Source organism: Eulemur rufifrons, chromosome 8 (genome assembly GCF_041146395.1).
Source record: "Eulemur rufifrons isolate Redbay chromosome 8, OSU_ERuf_1, whole genome shotgun sequence".
NCBI lineage: Eukaryota > Metazoa > Chordata > Mammalia > Primates > Lemuridae > Eulemur > Eulemur rufifrons.
The window spans coordinates 6913365-6931940 of NC_090990.1; the positions used below are offsets into that span (position 1 = coordinate 6913365).

Genomic DNA, 18576 nt, shown 5'->3' on the forward strand with positions numbered 1-18576 from the left:
GAAATGCCAGCCGAGAAAATCATTTTCCCTGCCTGCTTCCCCCTTCCTTTTTTTTTTTTTTTTTCCTTCTTTTTCTTTTTTTTTTTCCAAAGATGTCCTTGTCTTTGTGAGGCTTTGCCCCACTGGAGACCTCCCCACTCGCTGCCCACAGCAGCTGCGACCCTATTCTTCTGTCTTGGAAAAGGTAAAGGACCCCTCTCCTCTCACTCCCCTAAATCACGGGTCCCTGAGGACAGAGATTTCTATTCAAATCCAGATGCCACTGTGGTTCTTAGCACATTGATAAATTATGACAACAAAGACCAGTTAGAACCGCAGCTCCCGCTGACGGCACAGGAAGCTCAGAGCTGGCTTGGGAAGCAGTTCACCCTCCTACCGTCCCTCAGGTGAAGAGTCCACGCACTGCCTCCTCCAGGAAGCCTTCCCTGACCAAGTCCAGGTCAGATGTCTCTCCTCTGAGTTCCCAAAATATAACAGGCTTCCCCCTCACAGCCCTTTTACCATCAGACTGTAGTTCCAGACTTGTCCAATTTATTTATTTAACCAACTTCTATGTAGCACTTTCTATGTGCAGGCCCTGATCTAAGTGCCTTACAAATATTAATTCATTTGATTCTCATAACAGTCCTATGTGGTAAGTAATATGATCGTCCCCATTTTACAGATGAGGAAACTGAGGCTGGTTAAGTGACTCGGCCAGGGTCAGTCTCTAAAATGGGAATGATAATAGTGCTCGGGGGACTAAACAAAGCCACACACAAATGACGCTCTGAACACACCCAGCACATGGTGAACACTCAGCAGGCGTGAGATATCATGGACTACAAAATTGGGCTTTGGGGATACTTCTGCCACACTCAGGAAATAAGAAAACCTTATCAATCCAAGTAAATGAAGCAAGCTCTGAGATCTGGATGGGAGGGTGGATTTTTCATAATAGTAGTAGTGAGATAGGTGAGTTACCAAGAATTACCAAAAAGAATTTCACAAATCGCACACAGTCCATTTGCTTCTGGGAGTTATCAAGATGTGGAAACGTACGAGACAGGGCGTTACTGGACCAGAAACTGCACTTGCCGTGAGTGTCGTTCGTTCGGCAAGCACGTGCTGAACGCCTTCCACGTGCACGGAGCAACATGGCGCTGGGGAAGGCACAAGCTCTGGGGCCCTGTCAGAGGCCCTGTCCCAGCTAGCCCTGCAGGCTGCAGCTCTGTGACCTCGACCAGGAGATCCACCTCTCTGAGCCTTGGCTTCCTCTTCAATAAACTGGGATGACAAAATGCAGCCTCCCTAGGAGGGCTGCTGTAGGGGGCTGCTTGTGGGGACAAGATAACACAGTGTAGGAGATCAGCAAAGGTCAGTTCCCCCCAGCCTCACCGCCGTGTTCAGAGAATCGGGTGGGCGCGGGGAACTTCAGGCACATTAGTGCCTGGGAGCATCAAGCCAGGCTGGCCAGTGGGGGTTGCAGGTTCCATTTGTGCAGACAAGGACAAGGGACAAAGCCAGGTGAAGCCCAAGTGTTTCTGTCTCCAAACTCATGCTCTTATCCTCTCTGATTCCTGGGAGGAGGGAGAGCAAGGTGGGGAGGAGACCCCAGAAAGGCAGGGGAGGGTCCCAGGGGGCCTGAGATGGACATGACCAGGTGGTCCAGGGCCTCAGAAAGCAAATGCCCGGTATGTGCAGGGGTCCAGCAACTTCCATGGAGCCTCCCTCCATAACTTGCAAACGTCACCTGGGTGGGTGATTCCACGCTCCTCACATCCCCCTCCTTGGTGCCAGTCCCTTCCCTCATCCAGTCAGTTCTTCCTTACATCTGACTGAAGACTTTCCTGCTGCATCATCAACAGACCCCAGCTGAAGCACCCGAAGCCGGCCTCGGCCCGATCCCACCTTGTCTGCAGAGCTGGTAGCAGCTCCCGGCTCAGAGCACTAATCCTACTGGCAATTAATTGGCTCTTGTTGGAGGAGAATGAACACCATCTCATCTTAATCTTCTTCATTATTCTCCTTGTTCAGCAGAGTCAACACAAGATTAGGTTTAATTTTAATTTACGGGGGGGGGAGCGGTGGGGGATGGCAAAGTCATTACTCTCCAGGAGATCAGGGTTGGATCCACCTGGGTGCTCTGTGCTCACCACCAGCAAGGGGGCTCAAGGAAGGCCCAGGGCTCTGCTGAGGTGGGGACAAACTGGGGGGTCTGGGCCCCCAGACCCACTTTGGGCCAGACCGGCCCTTCCCGGTCTTACAGGCCTCAGGTCTCCTACACGTTTCTCAGGAGACTCTGGGGTAAGAGCAGCTTTAAAGCGCAGCCCTGCGGACCCAGACCCAGTGCCAAGCAATGGAAAGAGACCAGGCTTTGGATTCAAATGCTGGCTTCCGAGGGCCCTTGCTCTGCCGAGAACTGGACGGGATCAGCCCGGCTTGGGGACTGCCTTGACAATGCTGACACCTAGTGGCGCTCAGAGGAACTGGCTCTTCCTTCCCTCCTACATCCACAGCTGAATACACCGTGAACACAAAATCCAGATTTACAAGGTAAACACACCAGAAAGGGGAAGAGGGACTTTTCCCATTCCAAAACTGTTAAATAGAGCTATCCGCCAAGAAATCTAAGAGGAAATTCATTTTACCTTCCCTGACCCCTCAATCAAAACTGCCCCCAAACACTTAGCGCCCCCTCCTTCTGCCTGGGTAATGGTATACCCTTCCCACTCTTCCCCACCACGGAGCCCCTAGCTTCCAGCCCTGCTCTGTCCCCAGCACGTGCCCACCTCTGATCCGATATCACAACGAAGTGGTTAAGATGAGCCGGAGATCCGGTTTCAACTCCTTCTCCCTGTGTGAGCCTGGGAAAGTTACCCAGCCCCTCTGAGCCTTAGCTCTTCTATCTGTAAAATGGGAACATCTGCATCTGCCAGAGAGGGCCACTGAGCAGAATAAATGAGTCTGTGCACTCAGCACTGGAATTGGCACCGTAAGTCCTCAGCAAATGCCTGTCGTCATTGCCGTCATCACTGTCATCAGCATCACCGCCATCATCATCCTGCTCATCCTACTATCACTCTTGCGAAGTGTCATCAACCAGACAGTAAACTGCTGAGCCCTAACCCCCATCTCCCAGCTCCTGCTGGACAGAGCAAGGTTTATCCTCAACAGAAACTGATACACTCTACGGGGCTCTTGGGGTCACCTGCCTACACCTCCAAGCTCATATCAATCCCTGCCTACTTATTCATGGCTCCAGCCATGTTCACTGCCTTCCTGATCTGTCAATAAACTCATTCCCACCCCAGGGCCTTTGCACTTGCTGCTGCTACAATGCTCTGCCCTCAGATATCTGTATGGCTGGTTTCTCCCCATCAATCAATTCAAATGTCACCTCCTCAGAGAAGTCCTTCCTGATCAGCTCTCCCACCCTCACCTCTGCTCTGTTTACTGCACTATAGAGTGTCAAGTGCTGAAATGGCTGAGTAGAATTCTGGCTCCAACACTTATTAGCAGTGTGGCCTCAGGCAAGACTCTTAATCTCTCTTGTGCTTCAATTTTCTCATCTATAAGAATGGAATTATTAATAACAAGTTCCCACTTCCTGAGGTTATTATGATAAAGCAATAGATATAAAGTCTTTGAGTGGTGCCTGGTATGCAGACTAAGGGCTATGTCACGTGGGCACTTATCTTATTCATTCATTTCATTGCTTGTGTTTACATTTCTCCACCCAGGAGATCAGGGATCATGTCTGGTCCATCCCTGCCCAACACGTGGTGGGCACTCAATAAATCGAATGATGAGAAGGGATCTCAGGAGACATGCAGGCCCCCTGCTAGCTCTGTCAAGAGAGGGCCCTAGCGTGTCCGCTGCTGGACAGCACACCAATCTTTTCCTTACCATCTCAACGATCAATCCATAAATAAAATTAGCTGGTGTGCACCTGTAGTCCCAGCTACTTGGGAGGCTAAGGCCGCAGGATCCCTTGAGCCCAGGAGTTGGAGGCTGCAGTGAGCTATGATGACAACACAGGACTCCAGCCTGGGTGACAGAGCAAGACCATGTCTCAAAAAAAAAAAAAAAAAAAAGAGGCTGATATCTGCCTTCCCATAATGTTCCCATGTGGGCCCAGCTCTGGGCTCTAGAGGAGAGGACAGAAAAGCTGGGAGGGATTAAGAGCGTCCACCTTGGAGCCAATGAGCCTGGACTGGAGCTGGTGCTTCTGCAGCTACTGTGTGTCATCTGCCTGGAAAGCCTTGTTCTGAGTCTCCTCGTACGCAGAGGGGATGACAGTGCCCTCTCCCCCACGCCCACCTCTGACGGGACTGCATGGGTGACGTAACAGGAAGTGCCCACTCCATCCAGCCCTCTGATGGCTCAGAAGCAGCTGTCTCATTTTCCTGAACTAAACACCACTGGTGTATCGAATTGCCCCTCCAGTGACAGGCACTCGGGGGAACATGTCTGGGGCACCCATTATTTGAGCCCCTCCAGGGGCTCCTCCAAGGGCTCCTTGCCCTGGGGAGAGACCATAGCAGCCTTGAGGCCTCTGGACTTCTGGATCCTTCCTCTGAGACCAGGCAACGGGCCGGAGGTGGCCTTGCCAGGCTTTTACCCTCCTACCCACCCCAATGTCCCCCTCTGACCACCCTGCCTCCCCTGTCCCTTGTCTGTCCTTTGTGGCCAGAGGCCCTCTCCTGTCTCACAGTGCACTTGCTCCCACCCTCACCAGCAGCGCCCTTGGCCTTGGTTGCTGGCCACGTACATTGCAGCTCCTACAGCTACATCTCCAGCCCAGAGCCCCAGATTCCCCGGGGACCTCTTTCCTGGATGCCCCATGGGCACCTGAAACTCTGGGGAGCTCCCCCACATTCCTGCCCTGACACCCAGTCCTCTCACAGGCACCCTGACCCAGCCCTCGGCCCCTCATGCCCACTGCCTGTCCCCACCCACCCTCCTCCCACAGCCCAGCAAGGTTCTGGTCCTCCCCTCACCCGTCCCAGCTGGCTCCCACCTGTCCTCAAAGCACCACCTTGCCTGTTATCCACTTATTCAAACAGGGGAGCTCACGGGTGAACCTCTTCCTCCACAGCTTCCCTAGTCCGACTGAGCCTTCCCCATCAGACTGTGAAATCCGCTAGAAAGGACTGAGGGTGCCCTTGGGGCAGGGGCCATGCCTCCCCCTTTAGACGGAGCACGCTCCGAGGTCAAGGTTTTGTCTCCCCTGTCAGACTGAGGATGCCCCCAGAGCAGGCACTATGCCTCCACCATTAGACTGGAGGACCCAAGACACTGGACATATCCCTCCCCAGGGTGTGGCCCCCTGGATGTGGCCAGGCTTCAGGTTCTTCCTGGGACAGAAGACCCTGGGTCTTTCTCACCCTTGTAATTTCAGGGTCCTCACACAGGCTGGGGTTGGGGGTCTGGGAATTGTGAATGAATGAGTGAATGAACGAACCAATGAACAATTGCAGGCAGACCCCAGCTTGACCCGTGCAGGCCCACCTGAGCAGCAGGGAGCATCAGGGCTCACAAGCAAAGCAAAGCTGCGGGGTCACAGTGATCTTATTGGTCTCCACTTCAGGAGAGGAGGGCAGATGTTTCAAGCCCTTCAAAGGCCCCCAGGACCAGCGGCTGAGAGTCCTGGGAAGGGGCTGGGTTTGAGAGCTGCTGGGGAGGGCAGAGGAGAGTGCCCAAGCACAGAACCCGGCACAACACCCTCCCCTCCCCAAAAGCAGTGCCAGGGGCCAGCCTCAGGGCCAAGCTTGGAAAATGACCAATGAGACCAGATGCTAATGACTCCTGTCCAATCCAACACCAGGACAGCACGGAGTGGGCAAGAACGGAAGAGGGATGACAAACTGGTCCTTTCTGTGCTCCCCCCTGCAACTCCCAGACCCGGGCCCAGGAGAACTGGTACCCAGATCCAGTGCCACCACCACCTCACCACCCTGCCTTCAGAAAGGGATTGGGAGGCAGCAAGGCGTACGATAATCGCTGGGCCAAGAGAGGCCTGAGGGCAGCCCCCCCCAACCCTGTTCTGGCCTCTGGGCAGCTAGGGTGTCGGTGAGGCGCCAGGCCCAGCTCACCCCTCCTTGGCCTCACAATCCCAGCCTTTGTCCAGCCCTGCCGGCCCGGGCCTGACCGGCTCCATACCGGCCCAGGGGCCCCTGGAAACCGGAGCAGCTGGAGCCCCACCAAGTGTTTTTCCAGGCTGGGCCCTCAGAAGACAGAAAAGGATGGGAGGGGAGAGGTGTTCATTCATCCTTTGTTCATTCATTCCTTCCTTGGACAAATAATATTTATTAAGCGCCCACTTTGAGCTAGGCACTGTGCTAGGTGCAGGAGATTCAGCAGGGCCCACGCCCTCACCGATCGTACATTCTAGAAGCCGGCTGCCGAGAAGGTGCAAACAGAAGCAAATGTATGCCTGTAAACCCCTCTCTCCCCGCCTGGGGGCTGGGCATGTAGCAAGGGGCGTGAGAGAAGGAGGGTTCGTGGCTTGGGGAAGGCGAGGATGCTACGACTAAGTTAAGGCCTATCTACCCCAGCCTCTGCCCCTCCAGGCAGCTGGGGAAGCTTGGAGGAGGGTCGCTCAGGGCTCCACCCACACGCTGCTGTTGGTCACCCGGGCCCCAAACCAGCCCTTCCAGTAGACGGAGTCCTGCCCCCCGTGCTCGAAGCGGACGAAGCGGACTCCTGGCCCGTAGTCGGTGAAGGTGTGGGAGATCTGGGGACCGGAGGTAGGGAGAGTCAGCCCCAGGGGTCCCGAGTCCTCCCCCTGCTCCCCCACCCGGGCACGCCGCCCGGTCTCTAGTTCCCCTGGGTTTCTCCGCGGGGAGTACGCGCGTTTCCACCGCCCCTCGCCCCTCGACCGCCAGCCCAGGCGCGCCGTGGGTGGGGTCTCCACGGGCCCCACCCCTCGAGCCCAGGCCCCACCCCGCCGTCTCCGCCCCTCCAGGCTCACCTGGATCCAGCCCTCGCCGTCACTGTCCTGCGGCACTGCCACCTGCCCGCTGTTGAACTCCGCCAGCACGTCCTCGTGCTCAGACAGCAGCTTCACGGTGAGCTCGTACAGGCAGCCGGCGTCGCAGCGGCCTGAGTACCTGCCCCGAGGGAAGGAGCGAGCGCGTCCTAGGGACCTGGCCTTCTACCCAAGTCCTCATTTACACCCGGCGCCGGTACCGCCCGTGCTCCCATTTTACAGATAAGAAAAGCTAGACCAGACAGAGAAAGTGGCCCAAGATCCAAACGCAAAGACTAAATCCCAGGTCGGCCACACCCAACCTTGGGGCGAAAGCCAGCCCTGAGTCACATTTTGTTTGCACCGCAGACTGATTAAAAAATATATATACACACACACATACACTTCTATATATATTACAAACACGTGTGTGTGTGTGTGTGTGTGTATTTGCCAACATTTGAAACTCAGGAGGGGAGAAGCTGTCAACCCACGTGGCCAACCCCTAGCCGGGAGGCGGTGGCCCCCGCGGCAGGGCCCCTCTGCTGTGGCTCCCTCCTCGCTGTCCCGCCCCGCCCGCGGCCTCACCAGTCCTTCACCACGATGGCCGGCTGAGTCGTGTCCAGCAGCTCCTCCCAGTAGCCCTCCGCCTGCAGATCAATGACCTGCGCTTTGCGACACCACCTGGGAGAACGACAGTTAGGAAGGAAAGGACGCCCCCTCCCGCCCTCCCGGCTTCTCCTTACTCGAAGGAGGAGGCAAAGAACTTCTTGACGCTGTCATCGTGGGTGAATTCCACCCCACAGTCTCCAGGCAGCTCCTCCACCCTCCAGCCGTCCCCGCCGTGCTCCACGTCGCTCCAGCCCTCCAAGTCCTCTGTAGGGACAAGACAGGCCCACCGTGGTCACCCAGTCCCTGCTGAGGCTGGGGCAGGGCTTCTCTTGGCATGACAGAGGGGGGCTGGGCGAACGCGGCACTTCAGTGGCGTCGGGGTGGGCACGCGATGGATGGTGGGGCGGAACTTCCTGATTCTCCCTCCTGGAGGACTGTCGCCAGGGCCCGTCCTGCCCCAGCTCACGGAGGCTGGAAGGATCCGGGACAGAGACCCAGGGCGCAGACGGCCAGCGAGGTATGGTAATGGGCAGGAATTATTGGGGCCACTCCGTGCTGGGCACAGAGCCAAGCGCTTTGCGGCATTTAACCCTGAAAAGGCCGCCACGGCCCCTTCACAGGCGGGGACGCTGAGCTCCCGCGGGGCCGCTCACCTTCCCCGCACGGGTTGCGCAGCAGGTTGCGCCGCCGCTTGCTCAGGAAGTAGAACTGCTGCCAGTGGTCGCGCTCGTCCTCCGCGCCGCCCTCGGGCACCAGCCCCTCCTGCTGGCACTTGAGCAGCCACAGCGGGGCGCCGTCCACCAGCTCCTTCCAGCGCAGGCACACCAGGCGGCAGGCCCGCACCAGCTCGGCGGCCGGCAGCTCGGCCAGCACGCGCAGCAGCAGCGGCTCGGGCAGCTCCGCCAGGTACGCCGCCGCCGCCGCCGCCTGGTCCTCCTCCTCCTGGTCCTCGGGCCGCTCCTCCTCGGCGCTCGCCTCCGCGCACGCCTCCTCCGGCTGTTCCTCCGGCTGGCCCACGCTCTCTGCGGGCGGGCAGGCGGTGACTCCCCCAGCCTGTCCCCTCCACAGCGCGGACCGCAGTGCGCCGGCACCCGCCCCACCACCCACCCTGGGACGCTCCACAGCTGGGGCCAGGTGCCCAGGCAGGAGGCCCAAGGGACAGGGGCCACAGAGCAGCTCCTAAGTCCTAAAGAGTTGCCTCAGAGGCCTGTTTCCCCCAAGGGCCCGTAAACACCATCCCTGGGCAGATAACAGCAAGGATAATGTTAATGGCAGCCATCTAGACCATTGTCCTAAGGCTTCGCACATGAACTCCTTCAATCCTCCCAGCCACCCTCTGAGAGCCTGCTCCCCTCACCTCCTCAGGAAGCCCCCCTGGACTTCCCCCCATTCCACCCTCTCCCAGCTTTCTAGCTTTTGTCCCCAGGTGTGGTCGTTTGATGAGCGCCTTTCTCCAGACAAGACCAAGCCTCACGAGGGCGGGAACCGAGTCTGGGAAACCCTCTGCTTCACCCCCGGTGCCTGGCGCGCTGTCGGGGCGCACGCTTAGTGGGCACTCAGCAAGCGCCAGGCACTGTCCTGAGCATTTCAGTTCCCTTTACGCTAGATCCTCACCCCGTGTCCTCCAGGCGGCCCTCAGCCATTGCTGCCCCTGCTTCACGGAGGAAGCGCTGAAGCACAGGGACGGGAAACAGCTGGATCACACTGCTAATAAGTGGTTGGAGCCTGGCTTTGAACCCAGCCGGCCGGGAGCCACCCTAAACCACCACAGCCTCGACAAAATAACTCGTGGAAGTAGGCACTGTTAGGATTTTGATTTTGCAGATGAAAATGCTCAGGCTCAGAGATGAAGTGACTTCCTGAAGGACACACTGGTAGTATTTAGGGGAGGGGACACAGGACTTGAGGCCTGGGGCTGGGGGGAAAGAGGGAGCTGCAGGCCCAGCTGTCCAAAGCCAGCCTCTGTTGTGTGACTTGGGGATGGAGAGGAGCTTGTTAAAAGAAACTCTGTATATCAAACGGGGGCTTTGGAAAGGACAGTTTCTTCACCTCTTCTCCCATCCCTGGCCCTCAGTTTCCTCATCTATAAAATGGGGTGATCATTTTGTAGATGCCAGGTTCACAGTGCTGATGCTCAAATCCCCTGGGGCGGGGGCAATGGCATCCGAATCGTAAGGAGGTGGGCATGTCAGCAGCACCGTCCCTTGGATCCGGGCCAGCTTCAGCTGGGCCACCGGAGCCTTGAGTAAGCAGATACGGAGTGCCCAGTATCTCTGGAGGAGGGAGCGTCAGTGAGGAGAAGATGGGGCCACTCTGGGGGATAGGGGAGGCCACCGCTCTCAGACTAGGATGGGGGCTCCTGAAGGCTGGGCCCCAGAAAGCCATGGCAGTGGTGGGAACAGGCCGGACCCTGGGGGAGGGGACAGGTGGCAGGGCCCAGGCCTTCCAGCCCCGAACCTCCCCACATGCAGCAGCCTCCTCACACACACACAGTCGGGCCCTTAAGTGCCGACCAAGGTTTACCTGTTTCTCAGAGCCCAGAGCACACAGTGAGTCCTTAGTATGCCTTACTGAGTGAATCTCACTCAGCACAGCACTGTCCCTCCATTAATAGCATTTTTGGGCCACATCTTTATGATATGGAAGTTTACACCCTCCCTTTCGGCAAAGAGGAACCAGAGGCCCAGAGAGGCTTAGCGGCTTCTCCCAGATCGCACAGGAGAACAGCAGGAAGGCAGAGAGGAAAATACTGGGCCCTGAAGCCACATCGCCTGCCCACCCACATGCCTACAGCTCTCTGGGGAGCTGGGCCCAGTGTCCTCACCTCTCCACCCCTCCCCCTGCCCTGCCCTGGCCCCAGCGGACACCTGATGCTCCCCCGAAAGGTGTACCTCACCCAGTCTGTTCTTCTGGCCCCCAGGCCTGGCATTCGAGGCCCCAGATCCGATTACAGCCCCCCCACCCTCTCTCGCACACACAACTCCCCACATTGTTGCTGTTGGAAAGTTATCTGGCCCCTGGAAGTCGCCTCTGAGGCTGATTCACTCACCTGGATGGGGCCCCAGAGTCCCAGGAATAGCTGGGCCCTGGGAAAACGCAGGGGCCGATTCTGGGGCTCTACAGAGGGTGTGGCAAGGGGGCTGCAGGAGCTGGGATTTTCAGGGCTGGAGACCCCCAGGCAATGCCCACCCTCAGCTGGGCCAGTGAGGAAGGGGGAGGGCAGTCTGCAGGCAGGTCTTGTTCCCACCCTGACTCAGCAGGCAACCCCTACAGGCCCAGCAGGGAGTTGGAGGGATGGGGGGGCCCTTGGTGCCAGAGATGACTGGGCAGTCTCAGAGGGCCAGCCAAGAGCTGCCCCCAACTCTCCCTCACCGCTGGCCTGGTGCCCACTGAGCATCCTGCCCCCCAGGTGAAGGGCAGCCCCTCCAGATGCGGGAGCCCAGAGGGAAGGCTGGCATGGGTGGAGAGAGGCAGGTAACCCCAAGAAACCCATCAGGATTGAGGCCACTGAAGGGCCAGGGCTGGCAAAGGGAGGAAGGTGAAGAAGGCGGCTTGCAGCCTCCATCCCAGACCGCCCCAGCACCCCCGCCTGACAGACCCTCAAGAAGCTGTCCTCCCATGCTACTTCCTGGGCAAATGGGACCCAGGAGTCCTTCCTCCCAGCCTGTCCCTCTCAAGGCCTCCCGCCAGACCAAGACACCGGGGAGAAGGCTGTGCTCTTTTGAGATTGTCTCAAGGACTCTGCTTGCGTGAAAGTTTGCGGCGCTGGGCCTCCGGGCCCCTGGCTCTCTGGTGATCCCGCTTTGTGGTACCCGCGCGCCTGCCCCGGTCCCCCTCCCAGCTGGAGCGAGCGAGACCAGGGGGCGCCGGCTACCTGGGTCCCCGTCTCCGTCCATCGCTGCGGAGGGCAGTCGCGAGAGGAGGAGGAGCCGGAGCGCTGCGGGCTGCGAGCGGCGGCGGCGGCGGTGGCGAGTCCCGGCGCTGCCCGCGTCTGGGTCGGTCCCGGCGGCCGCGCCTCTTAAAGGTCCCCGCTCCCGCCCCGCCCCGCCTTTGGCCCCGGGCCCAGCCGCCCCGCAGTCGCAGCAGTCGGCCGAGGCCTAAGGCTCCGGCTTCCTCGGCGGACCCAGGAGGCCGGGAAAGGTCAGGAGTCGGGTTTTCTCAAGTGGGGGGTCCGACTGGGTCGTCCCTCAGCTCGCTCCCGGGGGGTACTAGGAGGAGGAGGCGAGGGGGGCAGCGCGAGTCCGGGTCAGACGGAGGGCGCGGGAATCGCGCGGCCCAGGCGGAGTTGCGGGGGTAGGAGGCCCGCTCCGCCCCCTCCCCCCAGGTAATTTTCCTGCGATGCGGTGGGGGGCGTGTCCCTGGCCCGGCGCGGGGCGGGGCCAGGGCCGCGGGGGCGGGGCCGGGGCGGGGCGGCTTCCCCCGCGACCGCAGGCCCGGGTGGCTGAGCCCTATCGCGCCGCGGCGGCCGAGCGCAGGTGACCGGCGGAGGGGCGCGTGGGAGCGCCGGGGAGGGGACGCTGCCGGGCCGGGGCCTGGCGGGCGGGCTCCGCGGCTCCTGGCCCCGCCGCAGTGCGCCGAGGGAGGCCCGGCGCCACCAACGAGGCCCGGGCCGCCGAGCTTACCCCGGACGCACTGCGCGGCCGCGAGCCGCGGCGGGGGCGGGAATCCGGGCTCGGGTCGCCATAGACGCGCGGGGGTCCGAGCCTCGACTTTCGGGGACATTTTAAGGCCACAGCGTGGAAGGGGAGGCGCAGGCGCGTCGGCGGACCTGGCGCTGGAGCCCAGCCGCGGGGATGGGGGTAGGGAGCTAGGAAGGGCCCTTCCCTGTCGCCCACCTCTCGCCAGTTCCAGCTGGGCAGACCGTTTCCTCTGTGATCTTGAGAAAGTCGCTTGAGCCCTTTGACCTCCGTGAAAGGCAGTGATAATTATTCCCCAACCCCCAACATCACGTTTTGAGAACGGGAGGGAGGATGGTGGAGACGGAGCAGCCTGGAGTGCTCTGCGGGGCTGCGCGTTATTTCCTCTCTAAAGACTGGCCTATTTAAAAAGGCTCGTTCTAGAGTCAGAGAAGACCCCCAAGCCGCTTCCCCCCTGCCCCTGTCCGTTTGACCTTGGCAGTTCCTTCTACCAGTCTGGGCCTCCTAAACCTCCTTAGAGGGCGTTGAGAGGTGCCATTGAAAAATCAGAGCTCAACTTTTATTGAGCAAATGCTGTGTCTGAAACTCCTTGGACGGCCCCAGTGACCCTGGAGGTAAGAGGAGGAAACAGGCTTGGGGAGGCATAGTGACTCCCCCAGCTAGTAAACGTTAGAGCTGGCATGGGACCTCCACCACCACCAGGTGCTGCAAATGAAATGGTTCGGAGAGAGGGCCGGGTCTGTGGCATAGCTTTTCCATAGCCACAGGAGGGTGTCCAGAAGCCACAAGCCATGGCCGTGGGGAACATCAACGAGCTGCCCGAGAACATCCTGCTGGAGCTGTTCACGCACGTGCCCGCCCGCCAGCTGCTGCTGCGCTGCCGCCTGGTCTGTAGCCTCTGGCGAGACCTCATTGACCTGGTGACCCTCTGGAAGCGCAAGTGCCTGCGCGAGGGCTTCATCACCGAGGACTGGGACCAGCCCGTGGCTGACTGGAAGATCTTCTACTTCTTACGTAGCCTCCACAGGAACCTCTTGCACAACCCGTGTGCAGAAGGTGGGGCACAGGGGGTCTGGCGTGCCGTCAACACACACACTGTCATGAAATCAGCTAACATTTATTGAGCGCACACCATGAGCCAGGTACTTTGGATGCTTAGCTTCTTTAATCCCCTCACAGTAACCCTAGGAAGTAGATACTGGTAGTGCACACATTTTTCAGATGGGCAAGCTGAGGCCCAAGAGTATTGTTTCTTATTCCACTCTTAAGATTATTTCCCCAGTGACCTTGCCTAGGAAGGGGAATGTTGGCCAGTTGCGACTAATTGTGCTCAGGACACAAGACCAGGAAGTCAGAGTCACATTTTCTTGGCCTCCCAGACTCCAGGGCTAGGCCTACTGAAACTGTCCCAGATGGAAAGGGCGGTTTTGCTTCTAGAAGAATGGGAGATCCAGTCTTCTTTCCAGCGTGTTACAAAACCAGGTAAAACAAGGCATCTACAGTCATCCAGAAGCCCCTTCTTCCCTCGCTATGGTGCAATTCGTCCGGTGGATGCAGGGATGGGATGGGAACCTCATTCTCCCTCTCATGGTCGAATTCCAGAGCAAAATTATGAACTCCTCCAAGCTCTCCAGAGCTTTCAGATGCCTGCTTCACTTGACTCGCCAATAGCCGTGCTCTCGACCAGCATTTGGCAAACGATGGTCCTTCCACGTGCCAAATCTGGCTGAGGAGTTAAGAATAATTTTTATCTTTTTAAAAAAAGAAAACAAAATAACAAAAACTATGCAGTAGAAACAGTATGCGGCCCACAAAACCTAAAATATTTTGGCACTCTGTAGAAAAAGTTTCCCAGCCACTTTTCTTACTCCAATTTACAGAGGAGAAAACTAAGGCTCAGAGAGGGAAAGCAACTTACTAAGGCCACACAGCCCAGTATTGGTACAGCAGGGACTAGACCTAGATCTGTCTGGCCCACGTCAGAGCATTCTCCATCACGGAAGGGGTCTGCTCGTTCACATCATCCTGTGTCTCAGGATTCCCAGGGAAACCGCTTACCTGTGCCTGGGACGCAGGAAACAGCGAATACAAGGTAGGCAGTGTCTCGTGGCATGGGCAGCCGCCAAGATCCAGGCAGAGGAGCAGGGAAGAAGGGACACTTGGGAGAAGGTGGCCACTGAGGGGCTTCCCTTCAGTGCGAACTCTGCTTTCCCACCAGAGGGGTTTGAGTTCTGGAGCCTGGATGTGAACGGAGGCGATGAGTGGAAGGTGGAAGATCTCTCTGGAGACCAGAGAAAGGAGTTCCCCAATGCCCAGGTCAAGAAATACTTCGTGACTTCTTATTAGTAAGAGCCGGGTCTCTTGGGGTGGAGGGAAGCCCAAGTCACTTCACCCTGGGGTCTCTCCCACCTGGGGAGGGGCAGTCCTAGCCCCCCCAGTGCCCTAGCGGTGAGCCCCAGCCCCTCCCACCCCTCCGCCCACCCCCAGCACCTGCCTCAAGTCCCAGGTGGTGGACCTCAAGGCCGAAGGGTATTGGGAGGAGCTGATGGACACCACACGGCCGGACATTGAGGTCAAGGACTGGTGAGTGCCTGGGGGGAGGGTCTGGGGGGGGGCCTGCCGCTCAGGTGCCCCACCTCCACCCTGCCCCCCATCTCCCAGGCCCTGATGGGCCTTCCCTCTCCCTGCAGGTTTGCAGCCAGGCGGGACTGCGGGTCCAAGTACCAGCTGTGTGTTCAGCTCCTGTCGTCTGCGCATGTGCCTCTGGGGACCTTCCAGCCAGACCCGGCAACAATCCAGCAGAAGAGCGATGCCAAGTGGAGGGAGGTGTGTGGGCCCCGGAGGGGCAGGGGACAGGGGGAGACTGCCCAAAGCTGAGACTGCTGTCACACAGGCCTAGGTTCAGACCCAATCTCTGCTCCTTCTTGCCTTGGCTTCCCCTGCTCCGAGCTTCAGTTACTTCTATAAAATGGGTATGATAGTGCTGCTCTCACCAAGCTCGAGAAGAAGTCAGTGACATGATGCTGGGAAGGCCAGGTCCAAAAAAATGTTCAAAAGGTTAACTGTTACTAATTATTAGTATCAGTTATTACTATTTTCTGGACCAGAGTCAGCAAGTGTTTTGTGTGTGTGTGTTTTGTTTTTTTTTTTTGAGACAGAGTCTCCTTTGTTGCCCAGGCTAGAGTGAGTGCCGTGGCGTCAGCCCAGCTCACAGCAACCTCAGACTCCTTAAGCGATCCTCCTGCCTCAGCCTCCCGGGTAGCTGGGACTACAGCATGCGCCACCATGCCCGGCTAATTTTTTCTATATATATTTTAGTTGGCCAGATAATTTCTTTCTATTTTTAGTAGAGATGGGGTCTCGCTCTTCCTCAGGCTGGTCTCAAACTCCTGACTTCGAGCGATCCACCCGCCTCGGCCTCCCAGAGTGCTAGGATTACAGGCGTGAGCCACCGCACCCGGCCTTGTTTTGTTTTGTTGTTGTTGTTGTTGTTGTTGTCGTTGTTGTTTTTGTAAGTAGCATGTATTTTTTATTTTTATTTTTTTTTAATTTTTTATTTTTTGAGACAGAGTCTCGCTCTGTCACTCCCAGCTAGAGTGCAGTGGCGTCATCATAGCTCACTGCAACCTCAAACTCCTGGGCTCAGGTGATTGTCCTGCCTCAGCCTCCCGAGTAGCTGGGACTACAGGTGCGTGCTACCACACCCAGCTAATTTTTCTATTTTTAGTAGAGATGGGGTCTGGCTCTTGCTCAGGCTGGTCTTGAACTCTTGGGCTCAAGCAATCCTCCCACCTCAGCCTCCAGGGGGCTAGGATTATAGGCGTGAGCCACTGCTCCTGGCCAGTAAATATTTTCTTAAAATGGAAGATACAAATATTTTAGGCTTTGCAGGCCACACTGTCTTTGTCACTACTACTCACCTGTGCTGTTGTTGTGTAAAAGCAGCTTTAGACAATCTGTAAAGAAATGGACTTGAGGCCGGGCGCGGTGGCTCACGCCTGTAATCCTAGCACTCTGGGAGGCCGAGGTGGGCGGATCGTTTGAGCTCAGGAGTTCGAGACCAGCCTGAGCAAGAGCGAGACCCCATCTCTACTAAAAATAGAAAGAAATGATATGGACAGCTAAAAATATATATAGAAAAAATTAGCCGGGCATGGTGGTGCATGCCTGTAGTCCCAGCTACTCGGGAGGCTGAGACAGGAGGATCGCTTGAGCTCAGGAGTTTGAGGTTGCTGTGAGCTAGGCTGACGCCACGGCACTCACTCTAGCCTGGGCAACAGAGTGAGACTCTGTCTCAAAAAAAAAAAAAAAAAAGAAAGAAATGGACTTGAGAGTGTTCCAGTAAAACTTTATTTACATAAACAGGCAGTGTGCCTGCAGGCCATAGTTTGCCGACCCCTGATCTAGACCAGCACTGTCCGATAAACTTGCAACAGTAGAAAGGGTCTGTGTCTGCGCTGTCCAGTAAGGTCGCCAGCAGCCACTTGTGACTATTGAACACTTAGGAAGAGTCAGTTCCTAACACAACTGAGTACCTGAATTTTTAGTTTACGTAATTTTAATTAATTTTAACTCAAAGAGCCACCCGTGCCCAGGGATGACCATGTTGGACATCCTTTAGCAGCCCGCGGTGTCTTTCAGTTCCACATGGTAATCCTGTGGCGTGGACCCAGCATGATTTTGCTGCACGTTACAGATGAGGAAACTGAGGCACAGAGACGGAAGGTGGTCTGCTCAAAATCGCAGAGGGAGGACTAAAACAACATTCCACTGATTCCTGCTCCAGCACTAAGAACTCTGCCCCATCTTGCTCCCCTGGCCCCACAGGCAGTGCCACGCTCAGGGTCAGTGCCCTTGACCTCTCCCCCCTCTGCCTGCTCCCCACCCCAGGTCTCCCACACGTTCTCCAACTACCCGCCGGGCGTCCGCTACATCTGGTTTCAGCACGGTGGTGTGGACACTCACTACTGGGCCGGCTGGTACGGCCCCAGGGTCACCAACAGCAGCATCACCATCGGGCCCCCGCTGCACTGACGCCCCTGTACCCCCGTCCACCGAACCCTGACTGCTAAACTGCTGTCAGAGAAGGGCCGGGCTTGGGAAGGGGAGGTGGAGACCAGGCGTCCCCAGCTCTGAGTTCACCCTTGCCCCCTGTCGCCTCTTCTTTGTGGAGCCCCTTAGTTTGGGCAGCCCTCACGAGCTGTGGGGGGCCAGCTCGCCACCCAAGGTCTTGACCTGAGTGATGGCAGGGGAGGCCTTCGTGGGCCCCTTTAAGGGATGAACCGCTTGAGGTTAGGGCAGTACAGCGTGTTCCCCGGGCTCCTCTTGAGAGTGGGTCTCCAAGCTTGGATGCCACCTAGATCTGTCTCTACTTTCCCCTCCTGGGACCTTTCTCCCTGTGTTGTCTGGGGGCCCCTGGAGCAGGGACAGGCAAGACATCTGGCAAGCTAAGCTGCCCTAAATAGTATGGACACAGGGGTGACCGACCATGTTACTCAGAGAGATCTGGGAAGTAGGAGCCGGGCTCTGCCTGCCTGCTCAGCAGTGGCTTTGGTCACAGGCTCAGGCCCAGTCTGAGATGGGCAGACCCAGAGTGGGATGGGGTTCAGGCCCAGTGTGGACTGTGCTCACTATCAATGAAGCCCCACAAGCCAGATCGATACCAGGTGGGGATAAGGCTCCCAGAGGATCCAAGGAATCCTGCACAGGGTGTTCCAGGGTAGGTGGGGGGCAGGACGAGGCTCTGATTTCTGAGAGCTGAATGTAGGAGCTCTCAGAATGAGATGAGTCGGGTAGAGGGTGTTCAAGGACCACCTGTCCACCTCCAAGGCACTCCCTGTGGCTTGGAGGGCATTCCAAGCCCCACCCTACCCTTGGAACTGCCATTCCGAGGACCTCCCCACCCCACCCTGCTTCTGCCTCTCCCTCCTGCTGGAAGGACAGCAGTGTTCTCCTGACTTGTCCTGTTGCATGTGGCCAAATAAAAGGTGTTCCCAGCTCAGCCTGTGCCCTGTGGTTTCTGGAGGGGAAGGCAAACTCCCTCGGTGGTCCTGCCCAGACCTGCAGGAGGTGCGATGGTGTGGCTTCTGTTGAAAATACCTAGAGGGGCTGACATTTCAGGAGCCAGACCATCACAGAACCAGGGTCGTGGGACCCTCAACAAGCTGCAGACATCTCGCCCGGCAGCCCTTCGGTACTGCCAGCTTTCTCTGGAGGCCAGGCTGGGGGCAGGGTGTGCGGATAATCCTGGGCAGCCCTTGCATCCACGTCATGCTGGGTCTGCAGTGCCACTCGGACACTGCTTCCTGGTTTTACTCTTCACCAAGAGCTTTGCTGACATGAGATGAGGCCTGGCACATAGTAGGTGCGCAATAA

At 57.7% G+C, this 18576-nt stretch overlaps 2 protein-coding genes across 6 annotated transcripts; one reads left to right on the forward strand and one right to left on the reverse strand.

Annotated features, from left to right (window-relative positions):
- Positions 1–6239: 6239 nt before the first annotated feature.
- Positions 6240–11557, reverse strand: FBXO2 (F-box protein 2). The gene is made up of 6 exons (XM_069477332.1): positions 11439–11557; positions 8218–8586; positions 7699–7828; positions 7541–7636; positions 6956–7094; positions 6240–6718 (listed from the first exon to the last, which is right to left on the reverse strand). Exons 1-6 carry the CDS (start codon positions 11458–11460, stop codon positions 6584–6586), a joined length of 891 nt encoding a protein of 296 aa, XP_069333433.1. The 5' UTR covers positions 11461–11557; the 3' UTR covers positions 6240–6583.
- A 119-nt stretch (positions 11558–11676) lies between these two features.
- LOC138389154 (F-box only protein 44) lies at positions 11677–18192 on the forward strand. Of its 5 annotated transcripts, XM_069477333.1 has the most exons (7): positions 11991–12039; positions 12683–12815; positions 12963–13257; positions 14420–14546; positions 14689–14784; positions 14892–15027; positions 17092–18192. In XM_069477333.1, the coding sequence occupies exons 3-7, from the start codon at positions 12993–12995 to the stop codon at positions 17233–17235; spliced, it is 768 nt and encodes a 255-aa protein (XP_069333434.1). In that variant the 5' UTR covers positions 11991–12039; positions 12683–12815; positions 12963–12992; the 3' UTR covers positions 17236–18192. The 5 variants fall into 5 exon arrangements, with proteins under 5 accessions (XP_069333435.1, XP_069333434.1, XP_069333436.1 ...); XM_069477334.1 differs by lacking the exons at positions 11991–12039; positions 12683–12815 and adding an exon at positions 11677–11704; XM_069477335.1 differs by lacking the exons at positions 11991–12039; positions 12683–12815; positions 17092–18192 and adding an exon at positions 16843–17081 and having other exon boundaries at positions 12834–13257.
- The last annotated feature ends 384 nt before the right edge of the window (positions 18193–18576 follow it).